Source organism: Triticum urartu, chromosome 2 (genome assembly GCF_003073215.2).
Source record: "Triticum urartu cultivar G1812 chromosome 2, Tu2.1, whole genome shotgun sequence".
NCBI classification, from domain to species: Eukaryota; Viridiplantae; Streptophyta; class Magnoliopsida; order Poales; family Poaceae; genus Triticum; species Triticum urartu.
Genome location: NC_053023.1, coordinates 387,746,103 through 387,764,972, shown reverse-complemented (window position 1 = coordinate 387,764,972; position 18,870 = coordinate 387,746,103). Strand labels below are relative to the sequence as shown.

The following is an 18,870-nucleotide window of genomic DNA, read 5'->3' as shown; positions in this document are numbered from 1 at the left end:
GGTCCCTTCTGGTTTCTTTTTCTCCCTCCAAGTTTGTTCTTCACTGTAATGTGTGTCAACTCAACAAGAGTGAGCACACCCTTCCTGCTGGTCTTCTTCAACCTTTGTCTGTTCCATTACAACCTGGGTCTTCTATTTCAATGGATTTTCTTGAGGCACTCCCCAAGTTTTATGGTTATAGCTCAATACTTGTGGTCGTGGACCGTTTCACTGGCTCATTTCATTCCTCTATCTCACCCTTTTAGCTGTATACCCTATCTTGTATCCAGTAGTAAGTCTACTCTTCTTACCCCCTCTCCTCTACCTTTTGTGGCCCATCTATTAGCTTTTTGACCATCTTTGAGTCATAGCGAGATGGCTCTATCTCTTTTCACAAGTACAGCCGTAAGTACAGTTGTGGGCGTCAACGATCAGCAGTACTGAGCTACGGAAAGTCTATCGAATTATAGCTACGGAAAGTCTATTGAAAGGACCTAATCAAAGGCTACTACAGCTATAACTGACTCGCCTATGGAATCTATTGGCTCGGCTGAACCGACATGAAATGAAAGAGAGGAAGGCGGAAGCTATTGGCAAATAGAGGGGGGGATGTTCTCCGTGTCTTTTAGCCCTCACTAGATGACAACTTGCTTACTTTTCACTTCTTCTTAAGCTTGGCAGACTAGTTCCTGACTGACTTGATAGTGCGATGAGCTTACTTGCTCTAGTTCTATCCTCAGGATTTACTTACCTGAGTACCTAGCACCGAGGATCGATGTAATTTACTTTCAAAAAGATGTTGTTGATGCTAACACGCATATAAATAGATGTTCCCCACTGCTTGCTCCTCTTACCCGAATGGGGTTATATGCCTTAGTGAAACTCAGGGTAAAGTGGCAGAGGTATGACCTCGGGAAGAAAGAAAGATCGGGCGGGGAAAACGGGGTTCGAACCCGCGACTTCTGGCGTGACAGACCAACACTCTAACCAACTGAGCTATTTCCCCCTTTCGTAACTACTGTCGATTCAACAGTCACCTACCGGTTACCTTTGTAACTATACCAAAGTAGCTGTACAACAGAATGCCCTTCGCCTTTAGTACTTTTCTTATATATATTATGTTATATACTAAATGTGTCAAAGCAATAGAACTTATTGAAAAAAAACAAGCCCATCTTTCTCAAAAAGGAAGAGAGGGTGCGCCCCCCCAGAGAGAACCCCATTCTTTCAAGAAAGTTCTAATTAATTATGTAGAAAAAGAAATAAGGAAAATAGGAGTAAGCGAGTAGGGTCAACAAGATTCTAAACGAATACCACAAGTGACGGAACCGACGATGATGAAGAGATAAGGGGCGAAGGAGATTTTTTCTATTATTCCAATTCTTATTTATTGATTATCTAATTTATTTAGATCCATATTCATTTTCATTTGCAAATACAAACTCTCTTTCATTTTCTTTTTACTTTTGCGCTAAGGATAAGGGAACTGAGAAAAAAAGAGCTGGCTTGGCTGGTACATCAAGCATATGACATATTGCTTGTTCGGTGTGGTACACATATCTGTCAATGTCAATCAAGTAAGAAAATGCATTCCCACTGTCTGAGGAAAAGGTGAAGAATTGCAATTTATTGAGCTTGTAAGGCCCGTTGAAGTCCCCGATAAAGGGTATAAATAGGGCTATAAGTAGGCCGTTTGCTATTGCAATAAGGGCTGCTCGCCTTTCCTTTTGACGGCTTGGCTTCCTATCGCTCCTATGTAGTGGTCGGCCTTAAAAGGAGTCTTCCTACCATACCATCATGCATGCCTATGTTATAGTGCGTTAAGCTTCGCCAGAAGCAAGCAAGATGATGAAGCGAAGCTTCGTAGACAAGGCTCGTTCCGTGCTTGACTTACGAGCTCGTGTAGTAAGGCCTCACCCTACTTCAATAAGGGCTTATGCACTCCACTCGTAAACGAGCGTTAGAGCTTTTTGAGCGAGCGAGCGAAGCCTTCCTGGAGCTTCCCCCTTCCCTCACCCGAGAATTGCATTTCCGCTTCAGCTTCCCCGGTTTAGTTGGTTTGGAGGATTAATTGATTGGATACCCAATCCGCATAATCTTTCAAAGTCACTGCTTCTACGACGATAGGCGTAAAGGCATGATTAGTTCCACGAATCTCACTGCACTGACCATAGTAAACTCCTTCTCGTTGTACCGAGATGGAGGTAAGATTTGAACGACCAGGTACAGCATCACATTTGACACCTGAGGAAGGTACAGCCCAACTATGAGGTACATCAGCGGGTGTTACAATCATACGTAGATGAGTTTTGGCTGGTACAACCACTCTATTGTCAACTTCTCGTGATTGACCCAATTCTGGATCATCTTCTGGAATCGTATAACTGTCAAAAGTGAGTGACTGTTCATCGGAACTGTTATAGTCCGAATACTCATAAGGTTGGGTCGACGCCCGCCTCCCCCCAAACTTGACTTGCAAGTTTCCCCGCAAAAAGCTCTCCACGCCTACTCTTATTTATAAAGAGCACTATTCTTCTTTAGTTAGGTAGTTCTCCCCCCTCTATGAGACCGTAAGACCCCGGTGGAATCGAAGGCCCGCTTACTAATAGGCAAGAGGGGACCCTTTCTCGCCCAGCCCTACCTACATCAGTGAAGCTGGAACCGAGGAAGACAATGTTCAACACACATGAGACAAAATGAAGGTATGGGACGGCTAGTTCACCACGGAAAGGGATGCTAGTCGGCTTTGGCGAAGTTGTAGGCTCCAATAGATCAGATCTCAAGAGTGATTCCTCACCTATCCTGCCAGGGGCCAAGTCGAAGGCTCGAGTATAGATTCCCTATGCTCATGTGAACGGCCGGCCCGTAGATCTAAAAGGATCCATAAAAAAGACCGGAAAGTATGTTTGTCCACGAAAAAAAACTCGTTCATGAGACCTCGAATTCCCACGTTCCAGCCTGCATTATGCCAGCAGGTCCCACCCCCAATTTCTTGAGTCACCCTTATCTAAAAAAAGGACGGAGTCTATCTAGATCATAGGATCACTGTATTCAGAGGTCAATTCTCTTTCTTTGACCTCCCACCGTTCACGACATCCCTTGCTTCTCGCAAGAACGGCTCCTCGGTGGAGGAGTAGAAGCGCTGGTCCCCTTCGGTCAAGTGCTTGTGCGTGCTCTTACCTACCGTAGGACCTCCGTCCCCGAAGCGAAGAAGGAGGAGCAGGAACAACAGGTTGTCCTCTCTTGGCCCAGTAGTTCTGCAACTACTACCGTGGTTGTTGCCAATGGGGATCCCCCATTCCGAAAGGTAACGGGACCTGCCCTTAGGTCCAAAGTTGTATGCCACTGCTGTGGTGCCGATAGATTCACTACTGAAGCCCCGTTATCGGACATTGCAGGCTTAGCATCTATTTTTCGTATATCGCTCCACCAACACCGAGAAGAGGTATGTGTACCTCCAGCAATAACAAGAATGGAACCATAGGCTCCTATGCTGGGAGCATTTCGAGGTATAGGTCTAACCACCTCAACTCCCCGTTTCTGGCATGCTATAGTTCTTTTAGTCTCTCGACGACGGGAATGGGAGATGACCGGTAAGCCAGATGCTTCGCGAACCACCGGTACATTTCGTTGCACTTAAATCACCCTCATTAAGAGGCGCACTCCGATACCATTGATGTCCAATAGCTTTGATAGTAATGGCTGGATCTACTAATACCCCGTCCATTGAGTATAACAGAGCAAACGATGGTATAGCAATGAACAAAAGAATGACACTTGGAAATATGGCCCGAATAATTTCGATAGTAGTTCCATGAACAATCCTTTGTGGGATTGGATTAGTTTGCTCGTTGAAATGCCATAAAGCGCGAACCAACATCCGTGATACGAAAACCAAAATAAGAATGAGGAAGAAAAAGATATCGTGATGTAAGTCAATGATTCCTTGCATCATAGGTGTTGTTGCGTCTTGAGATCCTAATTGCCATGGTTCCGCAGCATCACAAAGAGCGATTGTGAGGAATCGACATGATAAAGAACGAAGAATCATTGGAATTTCCCATCTTTTTCAGCTATGCTCCCGAAAAGAGAAAGGAAAGGAGACTGATCTTGACGTCGGCGTTGGTTTTTCCAACGAAAGCCTTATTTAGCATGTAACGTGAACATGAGCGGACACCCACACAATCTCGATTGGAAGAAAAAGTACCATACCATTGTCGTTTTTAGGGTGAAAAAGAATGGGTCATCTTTGTCAATTGATAACTGAGTGAGAGAAGACAATCACGTTCTTAAAGCGGTCGGTTCGCCGGATTCACAACCTTCCCCTATTGGCCGGCTGCCCGTGAAACACATAGGCTCCTATCGCATTTATCGATCGAGAATGGTCTCGTCACAGAAACACTTTCTATATGATAATTTGAGAGTTGAAAGCGAAAACATTGATTTCTAGTTTGATCGGGATTTTGTACTTATTCATAAACAAGATGAAATGAATCAACATGTTAAGCATCTCATCAACTATCGTAGTTAACATACGCGTTTTCAAGTTGCATTTCGTGCTCTTTTTCGTCGCCAGCTAAATCAATCAATTTGACAAGATCGTGCATCAATCACCTCGTCCGCTAGGGAAATGCACTCCTGAATAGACTCGATTCCCCGCCCCGCATCAGTGAAATGTCTAAGAGCAACGGAATAGCTACGTTTCTTTCTATATGATAATATGCACCGAGGGGAGGAGTAGTTTCAAATAGAAGTCAAGTAAACAGATTCAAGTTAGCCCAGTTTGGTTCCTTGGAAAAGCAGTTCAAAGCAAAGGGTTGACGGGTGGTGGAGTCCCATCCCAGGTTTAGTATATAACCCCTGTTTTCCAATCCGTAAACGGTGGATTGACTTGCTCTTTATCAAATCCACATTAAAAAGGGGTTTTGTCGTTCAATGCTTTGATCCGCGCACCTTATTTCTGATTGAACCACTTCCTCGAAAGGACATCGTATCGGTGCCAGAATATGGGCTAGCGGTACACCAACCTCCCCATCAACTGCTACGCCCCGCGGGGCTTCTTCCTAGCGCTATTGAAATGATATTCCTATTATTGGTCCTAGCAATAATAGGAATACATTGAGCAAGGATAAATTCATCTCTGTCCTAGCCACACTATGGGCAATCTAGTGGGCAAGAAGAAGGGCTATCTATGAACACGAGTTCCAGAGTCCATTGTCGACACATTTATTTATTGAGCGATACTTGCAAGAGATACATGAACTACCCAAGCAACGAACCGGATGTATAACAAACACAACACCTAGCTTGCGAGGTACAGAATGGTTACCGCCGAGCATTGGGGAGGTTGGTGTGGTCTGTTGAAGTGACTGTGGCGTGTTCCTGGGGGCGTCCGCGGTAGTATTTCAAGGTGTGACAGAACTTGCTACTCTGGAGGCGTGCGCGTGTAGAGAAGCTTTAGCTCTTGCGGAGGACCTGGCCGTCTCAAAAGCACGCATTGCATCTGACTGTCTGAGAGTCATAAACAACCTAAAGAGCGAGCGGAACTTAGGCGAGTACTGCATGATCCTTTGAGAGATTGACGATAGAAAGACGAGACTACAGAGTTACGAGTTTGTCCATGAACACCGCGCAAGTAATGATGAGGCACACAAATTAGCTAGATCATCCACTACACTTTGTATTTGTAGACATGTGTGGCTTATTGATCCACCGGATCACATTTGTGTCCCTTTAAACATTATTCAATGAAATAAAGTGTGATGTTTTTCTAAAAAAACCTGGCTCATGGAAGGTTCTACAATCTTCTCAAAAGAGGTGGGTAAAAACCTAGAATGGGCCGGCCCATACAGAAAACATGGCGTACAAGAGGCTGCGCAGTAGGTCACTATCCTGTGCGAAATAGGAACTGCTGATTGAACTTGTTCTTTTATTTTTGAGAGAAGAGATGTTGTGTGGGACGTTTTGTGGGCCGCAAGCCCATCAGACTTATATTCTTTTTTAAACATAGTACAAACGCAATGTACAGACAAAACAAATGGGGAAAAACCTAGAAGGCGAGTGATACACGCCGGTCCGCCGGACGAAATTTCGGCCGGTCTAACCACGCACGTACGATTTGATCTATAACAGCCGCTCGATTCTTCTTCCCCAACTGCTTCGCTACAAATAAAAAACATGGCGCCTGTTCGTCCTGAGAGTTCCTGTGATCCCCAATACGACAGCCAACTCGCCGGCCTTCCACATCTCCGTCGGCCGCCGCCCTCGTCGCCGCCGGCTGACTCCCGTCAGTTCCACAGGACGCCGCCCTCGTCACTGGAGGTCGTCATCGCATCCCCGTCCTCGCTGGTTCCAGCAAGATGTCACGCCGTCGTAGCAAAATGTCTGGCGTATCTGTCGTTGCAGCACCTAGCTGCCGCTATCGTATCACGCCCGTCGCCGCACCGCCGTGCCTCCGGCCGCAGCACTCAGTGCCGCCGCTCGCATCCCAGTTGAAGCTTTTTGTCTTGCTGGTTGAAGCTTTTTCTCCGGGTGGTTGAAGCATTTTTTCACCCGTTGACGTTCGCTTGCACTGGGTTGAATGCACGACAGCTTCCGGTGAACTCCATTTAAATGGATGTAGCAAAAAAATCGCAGGTTGTAGCAAAAAACAGCAAGGGCTGCAGCAAAAACGTCGTCGCCGCCGTCCCGGGTTGCATCTTCGCCATTAATGATGTAGCAAATTTCTTAGCCGGTCGTAGCAAAATCCGATAATGGTTGCAGCAACAGGTCGTAGTTCCACCGTTAGTGGATGTAGCAAAAAAATGCTGCTGGTTCCAGCATGCAACGACCACAGTCGCAACATGCAGCACCCGCTTCCTTTGAGCTTGCAACTCCATGATGGCGTGGGCATGGCCATGGTCGCCACGGTCACATCACCAACAAAAACGGATGCAGCTTCGCGGGGCTGCAGTTGCAGCTTCTTTCCCCATGCCTGTCGGAGCTTCAATCAGCAGCGGTGAACATGGATCTTGAAGATGACATGGGGAAGAAGATAAATATGGAGGCTGAGAAAAAAGGGGTCATGGGCCAAAGGCACGTGGTAGGCCAAGGAGGGAAAACGAAAGACACCGAACCTGGACTGGGAGATGTGTGTGCCCTCGATCCCTGCTCGATCGAGTGGAGCGCGTGCGACCGGCCGAAGCTTCGGCCGGCGCACAATCGTTTCCCAACCTAGAATTGGTGGGATGAGGGAACTCCTATACCTGACCCATGCAGTGGAAACCTAGAATGAACTCTGGTGGGCTGGGAATACTCTGGTGAACTTATATCCTGGTCGTTTGGCTTTCAACACGATCCTGTTGTGTGTGTGTTAATTTTTCCTATCTCCTAAGAAAAATAGAGAATAATGGTGCAGCCTAACTCCTCCTCCATTGCTGGTGCCGGAGACCTTTATTGTTGCGCTCTACCACATCGCAAATGATTCGCCGTTGTCCTCACCCTCTTACACGTCCTCGGACCCTCAGCTATCGTCCTCTCCCTCTTACACGGCCTCGGCTGCCGATGCCAACATACGACGCATCGTCCTCGCCAACCTACTATCTCTGTCTCGGTGTATAAGTTATTCGCGTAGTTCTAGGTCAACAATTTAACTATATAAATATGTTTTATATGCAATAAAAAATATATGTTTAGAAACTACATGAGTGTAGAAATCTAGTGATATACTTTTCATGACATATAACATATATTTAATTTCTCAAATCGATGACCTAGAACTATACGAATGACTTATACACCGGGACGAAGGAAGTATGTCAAGTCCTTTTCTACAGCGTCACTCGCCTCCTTTGCTTCCTTGATTTCTGAAGTTCGGTTTATAAGAAAAAAAAACACGTCTTTTGTGATTTTGACTTTTGAGTGGATATTGTCACATTAAGGTGTAAGCAAAGGCGAAAACCAAACATAAAAATAAGTGCCTTTTTGGCTAATATAAGTCAAATTTAAGCCGACTTTGTCATTATAAAACCGTCTGGACCGCCGAGAAGACAGAGCGTGAATGTAGTTGGAGGCGCTCGACTGCTGCTTTGCTAGCTTCACTGATTTTCCCGTTGGATTCGTCTTGGATCTAAAATATTATGATCTGCATTAATTCTAATGTTCCGTCGATTTACCTTTTGTTTTTTCATCGGTTTAGTTTTCGGTCTACTGCTGATTGCTTTTAAATTCACCCTGACGATATTCACTAGCTCCATGAACAATTAGAAGACATGTTCAGAATGGGCATAAATTAAGACGAACTCGAGTTTGCTGCGATATGAAGTCAGGCAGCATACAAACACACCTTTAAAGATCAGAACTAGTGTTTGGATCCGTGTCCTTATCGATCCCCTTCCCCAGTCTCCTCCATAAGACTCAAAACCAATCTAAATGGTGGTCCATCAACACCGAAACTACAACTGATGTTCATATGGTTATACTTCTGCTTCAGACGATGTACTCTTGATCTTACTCTTCCGCTTCAAACGCTGTGTTCTTTTCCGGTGGCCTCGGCCTTGCTTGTGCTGTTCCCATTCGTGTGCCCCTCGAAGGACCCGGTTGTCGCAGGCCTATAACACAATTCAGAAAGGGTAGAAGTTGTCAGATCCATGTTTTTTATTAACTAATACATCGAGGGAAATAACAAAAGGCAAGCATCAGATACTTCAACCAATTATCATAGGACAACCAAAGCATAACCAGAACCACCTCGTAATAAGAACATTAAATAAAAAACATCACCTCGCAAACATATTGAGTCCATAACTCTCTTGAGGCCAACCTAGTTCCACCACCATCATTCGTAGAATCTTTACTTGCCAAAGTTGTATCGTTAGACAAGAATCTTCTGACAGTATCTGCGCAAGGTTTTATAACCTTGACGTGCCACGAGTCACCAGTGGTACCTAGTAAAATATACATTACTACATATGAAGGAAAAGAACACATCAAAGCAGGCCAATTCAACACTCTGGGCTAATACATACAAATGGACTTACATTGGAATGCTTCTGTTGCATCAATGTGATGCAAATTCCACCCGAAGTCTTTATTCAGCTGGTGTAGCCTCCGTCTCTGCGACAAAGATTTGCAGTCTAGTACTGATTATTTTCTCAGACCGTCTAAAAAATGTAAGGATAAAGATACAGAGGGAATGTTTACTTGGCGTCGAACAAGTCTTCGTGTGTTTGCTTTTAGCTGAGAGACAGCTTCATCCAACAAGCTTTTCAGCTTATCATCATGGAGATCAAGCATACCAGCTTTTATTTCATCAGGTTCTTTCTTTGTAAAATATAATCTGAAAAACTCATCAAATTCACGAACCCCAATGGCCTGCCGCAGACCTTGGGTATAAACGGCACCTGGATTATATATGTTGCGCACTTCATCAAGCAGGCCAGCATTAATCATGCAATCGACTCTTTCATTGACATAATTATCCAGAACATGAAGCTCGGCGTCTACCCACAGGAAACAACAGTCAAATCTGGAGCTAGTAGGCCGTCCCCACTTGTCCTGACAGCAAAAAATCTTGTTTAGGACAATCCATATTGAAACAAGAAAATCTAACCTCATGCACGAAAAATGTGTTCTAGCAGTTAGTATTTCATATTCATGGATATATATTGAATGATTAATCAAAGAAAATACAAAAATTCCTCACTTCTGCAGCTTCTCCTTGGAAAAGATCGCTTGGTAGTACACCTGTGGTTGCATATAACTCAAGGTAACGTTTTATCTGTTCAATACAGCAAATCAAACAAATAAAATAAGTTAAATAGGGGAATGCCATGAGGAAAGTGAGAGCATGCTACAGATGAAGAATGACTGGCTAAGTGACCAGGAGATGGTAGGAATGTGCAGCACCCTTACTTTTCGATGGTTGTTCGGGTGGATCCTTTGTGCCGCAATAGGATCAATCTCCTTCAAGTGTTCATACCCACTTCTAACATCATCCGTGGCAAGGCCTGAATAGCGCATTTAAGATATAATAGGCAAATAAATAAAACATGAATACAGCACAGGCACACGATGAATAAGGAGCAACTGTTATGGTTTCAGTATTCACCTATATCATCAAGTTGGTCACTTAAAGTGCAACCCTGCATATCTTCTGACATATCCTCAAAGAGGAATGGACTAACAAGAGCCTAAGGCCATCGTAAGAGCCCGCAAAAATGTAAATCAGATACACAATTAACTTAAGATAAGCATATCGACCAGAATTGAACTATGAACATGTGTGAATAGCTCCGGATATGGAAATCGACAAGTGTTGAACTATGGACCTGTATATAGAAGTTTGTGCCACCAACAACAACAGGCAGGCCGCCACGATCCAATATATCTTCTATAATCTGCGGCCATTCAGAATGAACATGGCGGTAACTCAGTTGGAAGTCTAGAAGACTGAAACAAAGTTGCATCAGTAACATCAGATGTAAGCTTACAGGCAAGGCATGATCACGGAAATGACGGCAAGTGAACTCCACGGAAGGATCGACGATGCTAAGGAGATGGTGAGGAACACCTGCAGACACGTCAAATATACCGTCACTCAGCTCAAACTGAACGGAACTGAATTTCCTTTTGAAGAAAAAATATATACAAGGAGGGACACTTGGAGTGTTCGAGAGGAGAGACCGTTCTGCTCATCGAGGGAGACCTTGTTAGTAAGAACATCGAGACCTCGGTAGACCTGCATGGAGTCGGCGCTGACCACCTCGACGCCGGCAAAGTGCCTCGCGAGGTCAACGGCAAGCCGGGACTTGCCGGCGCCCGTCGCGCCCATAACAACCACCACCGCTTTCCTCCGCCCCCTTTCGGACGGCGGCGAGGAGGAGGCAGCCTCGCGAGCGTCGGACATAAGGTTTGGAGCCGGCGGCGGAGAGGCAGGTGCGGCGAGGTGGGGCATCTCGAGGGCAGATTTTACAGGGTTCTTTTTTTTCTACAGAAGAGATGACGGGTGTTCGCCTGCTCGGGGTTATTAAGGGAAATGCTATCTGGCGAGCGTTCGCCGGGGGTGAGATCCCAGGGAACGCCCCCAGAGCCGTTAGATCCAGATTAGACGATGACAGTTTTCGCAAAATATTACCCCGTAAACAAAAAAAATGCCACCCGCTAGCATTCACAAATGGCATCCCTGCTGGCGACCGTTCACCAGCTATTGCCGTCATTTTTTAAAAGGGATGGGGGTCTCTTAGGATGGCCATAGTGGGGTATCATAGCCGGTATCATGCACTCAAAAATAGCAAACATGATAATGTGACGGTGAATTAAAAAAAAGAGGGTTAGAGTAACATAGATAGATACCGTAACATAATAAATGATACATTACTTCATGCATGACCATAAATAAGGTCATTTATGATACTCCCTCTGTCCGGGTGTATAAGTCATCTTAGATTGTGCACCGCGACCAAGGCGGAGGGGAAAACGAGAGAACTTAATGTTTTTTTGCTAATTAATAGCATTGCATGCAATGAACTAACTACTGCATGTCGTGTTTGATAGTCTTATTGAAAGCATGCACGACCCACATCTCTTATTGGTTGATATGTCATGAAACAAGAAACGAGATGAGAGTTGATACGGTGCCCTTGGTTGATATGTATTCACACATGTACTAAGTTTCCAGTTAATACAATTCTAGCATGAATAATAAACATTTACCATGATATAAGGAAATATAAGTAACAACTTTATTATTGCCTCCAGGGCATATTTCCTTCAGTCTCCCACTTGCACTAGAGTCAATAATCTAGATTACATAGTAATGATTCTTACACCCATGGAGTCTTGGTGCTGATCATGTTTTTCTCGTGGAAGAGGCTTAGGCAACGGGTCTGCAACACTCAGATCCATATGTATTTTGCAAATCTCTATGTCTCCCTCCTTGACTTGATCGCGGATGGAATTGAAGCATTTCTTGATGTGTTTGGTTCTCTTATGAAATCTGGATTCCTTCGCCAAGGCAATTGCTCCAGTATTGTCACAAAAGATTTTCATTGGACCCGATGCACTAGGTATTACACCTAGATTGGATATGAACTCCTTCATCCAGACTCCTTCATTTGTTGCTTCCGAAGCAGCTATGTACTCCGCTTCACACATAGATCCCGCCAAGATGCTCTGCTTGGAACTGCACCAACTTACAACTCCACCATTCAATATAAATACGTATCCGGTTTGCGACTTAGAGTCATCCGGATCAGTATCAAAGCTTGCATCGACGTAACCATTTACGGCAAGCTCTTTGTCACCTCCATAAACGAGAAACATATCCTTAGTCCTTTTCAGGTATTTCAGGATGTTCTTGACCGTTGTCTAGTGATCCACTCCTGGATTACTTTGGTACCTCCCTACTAAACTTATAGCAAGGCACACATCAGGTCTGGTACACAGCATTGCATACATGGTAGAACCTATGGCTGAGGCATAGGGAATGACTTTCATTTTCTCTCTATCTTCTGCAGTGGTCGGGCATTGAGTCTGACTCAACTTCACACCTTGTAACACATGCAAGAACCCTTTCTCTGACTGATCCATTTTGAACTTCTTCAAAACATTATCAAGGTATGTGCTTTGTGAAAGTCCAATTAAGCATCTGGATCTATCTCTATAGATCTTGATGCCTAGTATATAAGCAGCTTCACCGATGTCTTTCATTGAAAAAATCTTATTCAAGTATCCTTTTATGCTATCCAGGAATTTTGTATTATTTCCAATCAACAATATGTCATCCACATATAATATTAGAAATGCTACAAAGCTCCCACTCACTTTCTAGTAAATACAGGTTTCTCCAAAAGTCTGTATAAAATCATATGCTTTGATCACACTATCAAAGCGTATATTCCAACTCCAAGATGCTTGCACCAGTCCATAAATGGATCGCTGGAGCTTGCACACTTTGTTAGCACCATTAGGATTGACAAAACCTTCTGGTTGCATCATATACAACTCTTCTTTAAGAAATCCATTAAGGAATGCAGTTTTGACATCCATTTTCCAAATTTCATAATCATAAAATGTGACACTTGCTAACATGATTCGGACAGACTTAAGCATCGCTACGGGTGAGAAGGTCTCATCGTAGTCAACTCCTTGAACTTGTCGAAAACCTTTCGCAACAAGTCGAGCTTTGTAGACAATAACATTACCGTTAGCGTCAGTCTTCTTCTTGAAGATCCATTTATTCTCTATGGCTTGCTGATCATCGGGCAAGTCAACCAAAGTCCACACTTTATTCTCATACATGGATCCCATCTTAGATTTCATGGCCTCAAGCCATTTCACGGAATCTAGGTTCGTCGTCGCTTCCTCATAGTTCGTAGGTTCATCATGGTCCAGTAACATGACTTCATGTTACTGGTTGAATACATGTCATGAAACTTAGTAACATGACTGCATGTCGTGTGTGAATACATGTCATGAAACTGAATCACCTCCAAGGGCACCGTATCTCTTAGCGGTATATCGGCCATCTCAGCGTGACACTTCTTCAACTATGAAACATGAAACACATCATGAACTCCTGACAATCCTTCGGGTAATTCCAACTTATAAGCAACCTCTCCCATACGTTCCAAAACTCTGTATGGTCCCACAAAGCGTGGCGCTAGTTTTCCCTTAACTCCAAAGCGCTTAACTCCTCGGAGTGGTGATACTCGAAGATACACTCTGTCTCCGATTTCATAGGCTACCTCCTTGTGTTTTGAATCCGCATAACTCTTCTGTCGGGACTGAGCTACCTTCAGTCTATCTCTAATCAATTTAACCTTCTCTTCTGATTCCTTAATCAAATCTGGTCCGAACAACTGTCGGTCTCCAACTTCAACCCACAACAGCGGTGTCCTGCACCTCCTTCCGTATAAAGCTTCAAAAGGTGCCATCTTTAAAATGGCCTGGTAATTGTTGTTGTACGAGAACTCTGCGTAGGGCAAATTGTCATCCCAACTAGATCCATAATCTAGCGCGCAGGCCCTCAACATATCCCCCAGAATCTGGTTGACTCTCTTGGTCTGTCCATCTATCTGCGGGTGGAATGCTGTACTGAACTCCAACCTCGTTCCCAAAGTCTGGTGCAGTTGATGCCAAAACTTTGAGGTAAACTGTGTTCCTCTATCTGATACGATGGTCCTAGGAACTCAATGCAGACATACGATCCGTGTCATGTATATCTTGGCCAACTTCGCACTTGTATAGGTGGTTTTCATTGGGATAAAGTGAGCTACTTTGGTCAAGCGATCAACTACTACCCATATAGAATCATATCCTGATTTTGGTCCTGGGCAATCCGGTGATAAAATCCATGCCAAGCTTTTCCCACTTCCATTCGGGTATCGGCATAGGTTGTAACAATCCGGCTGGCTTTTGATGTTCTGCCTTCACTCTCTAACATACATCACACACAGCTACATACTCGGCAATATCCTTCTTCATACCAGTCCACCAGAAACGCTCCTTTAAATCCACATACATATTGGTGTTTCCGGGGTGAATCGAGTATGGTGAGTCATGAGCCTCCTAAAGTATTAACTTCCTGATCTCTGTGTTATTAGGCACATAAACACGGTCCTCAAACCACAAGGTGTCGTGTTCATCCTCACGAAAATCTTTGGCCTTTCCTTTGCTCATTCTCTCTTTTATCTCGGCGATCTCTTTGTTATCCTTCTGAGCTTCTCGAATCTTTCCTAACAATGTAGACTGAACCTCCATTGTTGCAACAAAACCTCTAGGGACAATCTCCAATCGAAGTTCCCTAAGATCCTCCGCCAACTCCTTTGGCAATCCCGCGCTTATGAGTGTGTTGGCATAACTCTTCCGGCTCAAAGCGTCTGCTACGACATTGGCCTTGCCTGGATGATAGTGAAGTTTCATGTCATAATCCTTTATAAGCTCCAACCATCTCCTCTGCCTAAGGTTCAACTCCTTCTGTGTGAAAATGTACTTCAAACTCTTATGGTCAGTGTATACATCACAATGGTTTCCAATAAGATAATGTCTCCAAGTCTTCAACGCATGCACTACGGCAGCCAACTCCAAGTCATGAGTGGCATAATTTAACTCATGCGGTTTCAGTTGTCGCGAGGCATACGAAACAACTCTTCCATCCTGCATCAGCACACTTCCAAGTCCTATGCGAGAGGCATCGCAATACACTTGAAACTCCTTACGTATATTCGGCAGAATCAACACTGGGGCTGTAGTCAAACGTTTCTTTAACTCCTGAAAACTCGCCTCAAATTCTTCTATCCATTTAAATTTGGTATCCTTCTTCAATAACTCCGTCATTGGCTTCGCAATTTTGGAAAAATTCTCGATGAATCTCCGATAGTATCCTGCGAGTCCAAGAAAACTGCGGATCTCGCTACCTGAAGTGGGTGCCAACCATTCAGTGACTGACTGGACCTTGGTGGGATCTACTGCTACATCTTCTCCTGATATAACATGTCCAAGGAATCCAACTTCCTTCAACCAAAACTCACATTTACTGAACTTGGCATACAACTGGTGTTCCCTGAGTTTCTTGATAACTAAACGCAAATGCTCCTTGTGCTCCTCTTCATTCTTCGAGTATACCATTATATCATCAATGAATACCACAACAAACTTATCCAAATATTTCATGAATACCTTGTTCATCATGCTCATGAAATAGGCAGGGGCATTAGTCAGTCCAAATGACATGACCGTATACTCATATAACCCGTATCTTGTGGTAAATGCGGTTTTAGGTATATCCTTCTCCCGAATCTTCAGCTGGTGATATCCTGATCGCAGATCGATCTTTGAAAACACCTTAGCTCCTTGCAACTGGTCAAACAAATCATTGATCATCGGTAGTGGGTATTTGTTCTTAATCGTCACCTCATTCAGTGCACGATAATCAACAACCATCCTTAGAGATTTATCCTTCTTCTCCACCAAAAGCACTGGGGCTCCCCATGATGATGAACTCCATCGGATGTAACCTTTCTCCAATAACTCCTTGATCTGCTTCTTAATCTCCTCCAGATCATTTGCGGGCATTCGGTAGGGTCTCTTTGATATTGGCCCGGTACCTGGCAATAGCTCTATAAAAAACTCGATGTCTCGATCCGGCGGCATGCCTGGTAACTCCTCTGGAAAAACGTCTGGGTAATCCTTCACTACAGGCACTTCCTCCTGAACAACTCCTATGAGGGTATTTACTTGGCTACTCCTAGGCGCATGTCTAGATACATACTTGATCCTTTTTCCCTCCGGGGTGGTGAGACAAATTGATTTACTAACAGAGTCAATGCTTCCTCCATACTTTGACATCCAGTCCATGCCTAATATCACATCCAATCCTTGTGACTCCAAAATTATTAGGTCTGACAGGAAAACATGGCTACCAATGGTTAAGGGTATCTGGTCGCACCACCGACTAGCCATATACTCTGCTCCAGGTGAACTCACTAACAGAGGGGTCCTAAGGGTTTGGGTTGGTAGTTTAAACTTATCCATGAATCCCCTTGATATGTATGAATGCGAAGCACCAGTATCAAAAAGAACAAGGGTGGTAAAAGACTTAACCAAAAACTTACCAATAACCACGTTTGGCTGCTCTTCAACCTCCTCCACGTTAACGTGGTTCACTTGTCCTTTGTTGAATGGATTGGGCTTCTTCCCAGCGCTCCCATTACCATTTCCATTCTTCGCTTCAGGGCACTCCATGGCATAGTGTCCAGTCTTCCCGCACTTGAAGCAAGTAACGTGGCTTAGGTCTCTCTTGGCGGGTGTGGCTGGATTGGGGCGGTTCTGATTATTGCTTGCACCATTCCCATTCCCATTCCCATTCCTTGGTCCAATATGATTATGGATACTTCCTCCATTGTGGGTGTGGCCTCCATGGTTATGAACAAGTCCTCCCGAGTTCGGGGTTAGGCGAGGCTTCTGCTGAGCTCCTGAATTATACCTTCCTTGTCCATACTTCCTCTTACGGCTCTCAATCTGCTGCTGCTTCCCTTCAATCATAAGAGCCTTATCTACTAACTCCTGGTAGTTGTTGAATATTGCCACCATCAACTGCATGCTCATCTCATTGTTCAGCCCTTCCATAAACTTCTCCTGCTTCGCGGCATCTGTGGCCACATCGTCAGGGGCATAGCGAGATAACTTGCTAAACTCATCCACGTACTGAGCGATAGTACAGTTCCCCTGGCGCAAGTTGTGAAACTCACGCTTCTTCATGCTCATAGCTCCTATTGAGACATGGGCGGTGCGGAATGCTTGCTGAAATTGATCCCATGTAACAGTGGCTATAGGATAGGTGACTATGTAATTCTCCCACCATGAGGCTGCTGGTCCATCCAACTGATGTGCGGCAAAACGCACCTTCTTAGCATCTGTACATCCTGCAGTGGTTAACTCCCTTCCAATCCTGCGGAGCCAATCATCTGCCACTATCGGCTCGGTGCTGCTGGAAAACACCGGCGGCTGCAACCTCAAAAAGCGGGCTAAGTTGTCAACTGGTGGTGGTGGTGGTGGGTTGTTGTTGTTGTTGCCTTGATTCTGAAGTAACAATTGCATCAGGGTATTCTGCTACTGGATCAACTGAGTGAGCTCCGGTGGGAAAGTAAATCCGGGGTCACGTCTCGGAAGCATCTGAGGGTTTAGAGGGAAGAGAATAGAATAGAATGAGGTCTAGTGAGAAAAACACTACCCATATGCACATGAGACAAACACAATCATATCACTCAATCAATCAAGCAAGGGCATACAATCGATCTAACTATCGTTACAAAAGTGCTCGGACTATACTATATACATGGTGGAATACTACTACTAATGTGGTGGTCTACTAGAAATATTGCTCGGTCGAAGACTCCATAATGTCTGCTCCAGCTTCGTCTTCATAGTCATCATCGCTATCATCGAGGTCTGAGTCGGTGTCGTCGATGATGATGTAGTCCTCAGAACGAATCTCCTTGGGTTCTTCGTCTTCTCCTCCTGGCGCGGGGTCTCCCATGAAAACTCCTAGCTTCCTTTCCAGATCGTCATTCTTCTCCACTAGTACGACGATTTCCTCCTCATAATCTTCGCGTGTAGCCTTGAGTTCTTCCTCCAGTTCCATGATCCTTGTCATTGCCTTCTTCAGATCTATCATGCCTGCGCACATCTGGTTCTCCTAGCGACGGATGTGCTGGTTTAGCCCCTGGATGAAAGCGGCGATTGATCTATCCTTCCTGGTGCTGATCATCTCCCATTGCTCATCTCGGCGCCCACAAATCTGGTAGATAGTATCCTTAAGCTCCTTATGGTAAACTTCTCCAATGCGTCCCATGGTGATGTGAGCTGCCATGCTCTTTCCTAGACTCCAGGTTCGTGCATCAAAGGAAAACTCTATGGGTTTGGTGACTGGCGCGAATGTCCTTCCTGGAACTTGAACTTGAATCATCCATCGCTCCTCTTCTGGTAATGTGGCATTGTAAGTCCCGGTGAAGCTTGGTATTCCAATGTTCAGGTACCTGGTGACTTCCTTCAAGTGTTGTCCAAAGGGTGCGTCTTCATCCGGTTGTGCAAACTTGTTCCTTGCATCCGCCATCCTAAAGAGTAGAAAATGGAGAGGAGTCAGAAATGTGAAGAGAGTAGTGATCTAGGGCTTTAGCTTAGTGGTCGTGTCCTACACTCAGTGTGTGCTCTGATACCATCTTGTAGCGACCCAACCTCAAACAGTCAAGTCTATGTGCTTCAGTGTCATCCCTGGATCGGTAATGCTGACACACACAATACTCAAAGGATTTATAACAGAGTGGCAATCAAACACTTATTACATCGAATGTCTCAAAAGAGAACTTATTACAATAAATATGGCTTAAGGCCATCTAATACGATAACAACGGA

The 18,870-nt window shown here is 44.7% G+C and overlaps 2 protein-coding genes and 1 non-coding gene across 4 annotated transcripts; all 3 read right to left on the bottom strand.

The window, feature by feature from the left end:
- Positions 1-911: 911 nt before the first annotated feature.
- TRNAD-GUC lies at positions 912-985 on the bottom strand. Its single transcript has one exon. It is a non-coding gene; the product is annotated as a tRNA-Asp (tRNA).
- A 666-nt stretch (positions 986-1,651) lies between these two features.
- On the bottom strand, positions 1,652-4,045 carry LOC125537455 (cytochrome c oxidase subunit 2-like). Its single transcript, XM_048700772.1, has 2 exons — positions 3,643-4,045; positions 1,652-2,418 (listed from the first exon to the last, which is right to left on the bottom strand). The coding sequence occupies exons 1-2, from the start codon at positions 4,028-4,030 to the stop codon at positions 2,030-2,032; spliced, it is 777 nt and encodes a 258-aa protein (XP_048556729.1). The 5' UTR covers positions 4,031-4,045; the 3' UTR covers positions 1,652-2,029.
- Positions 4,046-8,229: 4,184 nt separating this feature from the next.
- LOC125537454 (tRNA dimethylallyltransferase 2) lies at positions 8,230-10,971 on the bottom strand. 2 transcript variants are annotated; one of them, XM_048700770.1, is made up of 10 exons: positions 10,642-10,971; positions 10,449-10,528; positions 10,287-10,355; positions 10,067-10,148; positions 9,871-9,965; positions 9,662-9,736; positions 9,160-9,513; positions 8,997-9,072; positions 8,740-8,921; positions 8,230-8,567 (listed from the first exon to the last, which is right to left on the bottom strand). In XM_048700770.1, the coding sequence occupies exons 1-10, from the start codon at positions 10,910-10,912 to the stop codon at positions 8,433-8,435; spliced, it is 1,419 nt and encodes a 472-aa protein (XP_048556727.1). In that variant the 5' UTR covers positions 10,913-10,971; the 3' UTR covers positions 8,230-8,432. The 2 variants fall into 2 exon arrangements, with proteins under 2 accessions (XP_048556727.1, XP_048556728.1); XM_048700771.1 differs by having other exon boundaries at positions 8,740-8,903; positions 10,642-10,970.
- Positions 10,972-18,870: the final 7,899 nt, after the last annotated feature.

Coding starts and splice junctions, on each gene's coding strand:
- LOC125537455 (XM_048700772.1), bottom strand. CDS start 4,030: ATGATTCTTCGTTCTTTATCATGTCGATTCCTCACAATCGCTCTTTGT. Junction 2,419..3,642: donor TGGACATCAATGGTATCGGA/GTGCGCCTCTTA, acceptor CGTCGACCCAAC/CTTATGAGTATTCGGACTAT.
- LOC125537454 (XM_048700770.1), bottom strand. CDS start 10,912: ATGCCCCACCTCGCCGCACCTGCCTCTCCGCCGCCGGCTCCAAACCTT. Junction 9,737..9,870: donor ACCCGAACAACCATCGAAAA/GTAAGGGTGCTG, acceptor TGTATTGAACAG/ATAAAACGTTACCTTGAGTT. Junction 9,073..9,159: donor GAAGACTTGTTCGACGCCAA/GTAAACATTCCC, acceptor TCTTTGTCGCAG/AGACGGAGGCTACACCAGCT.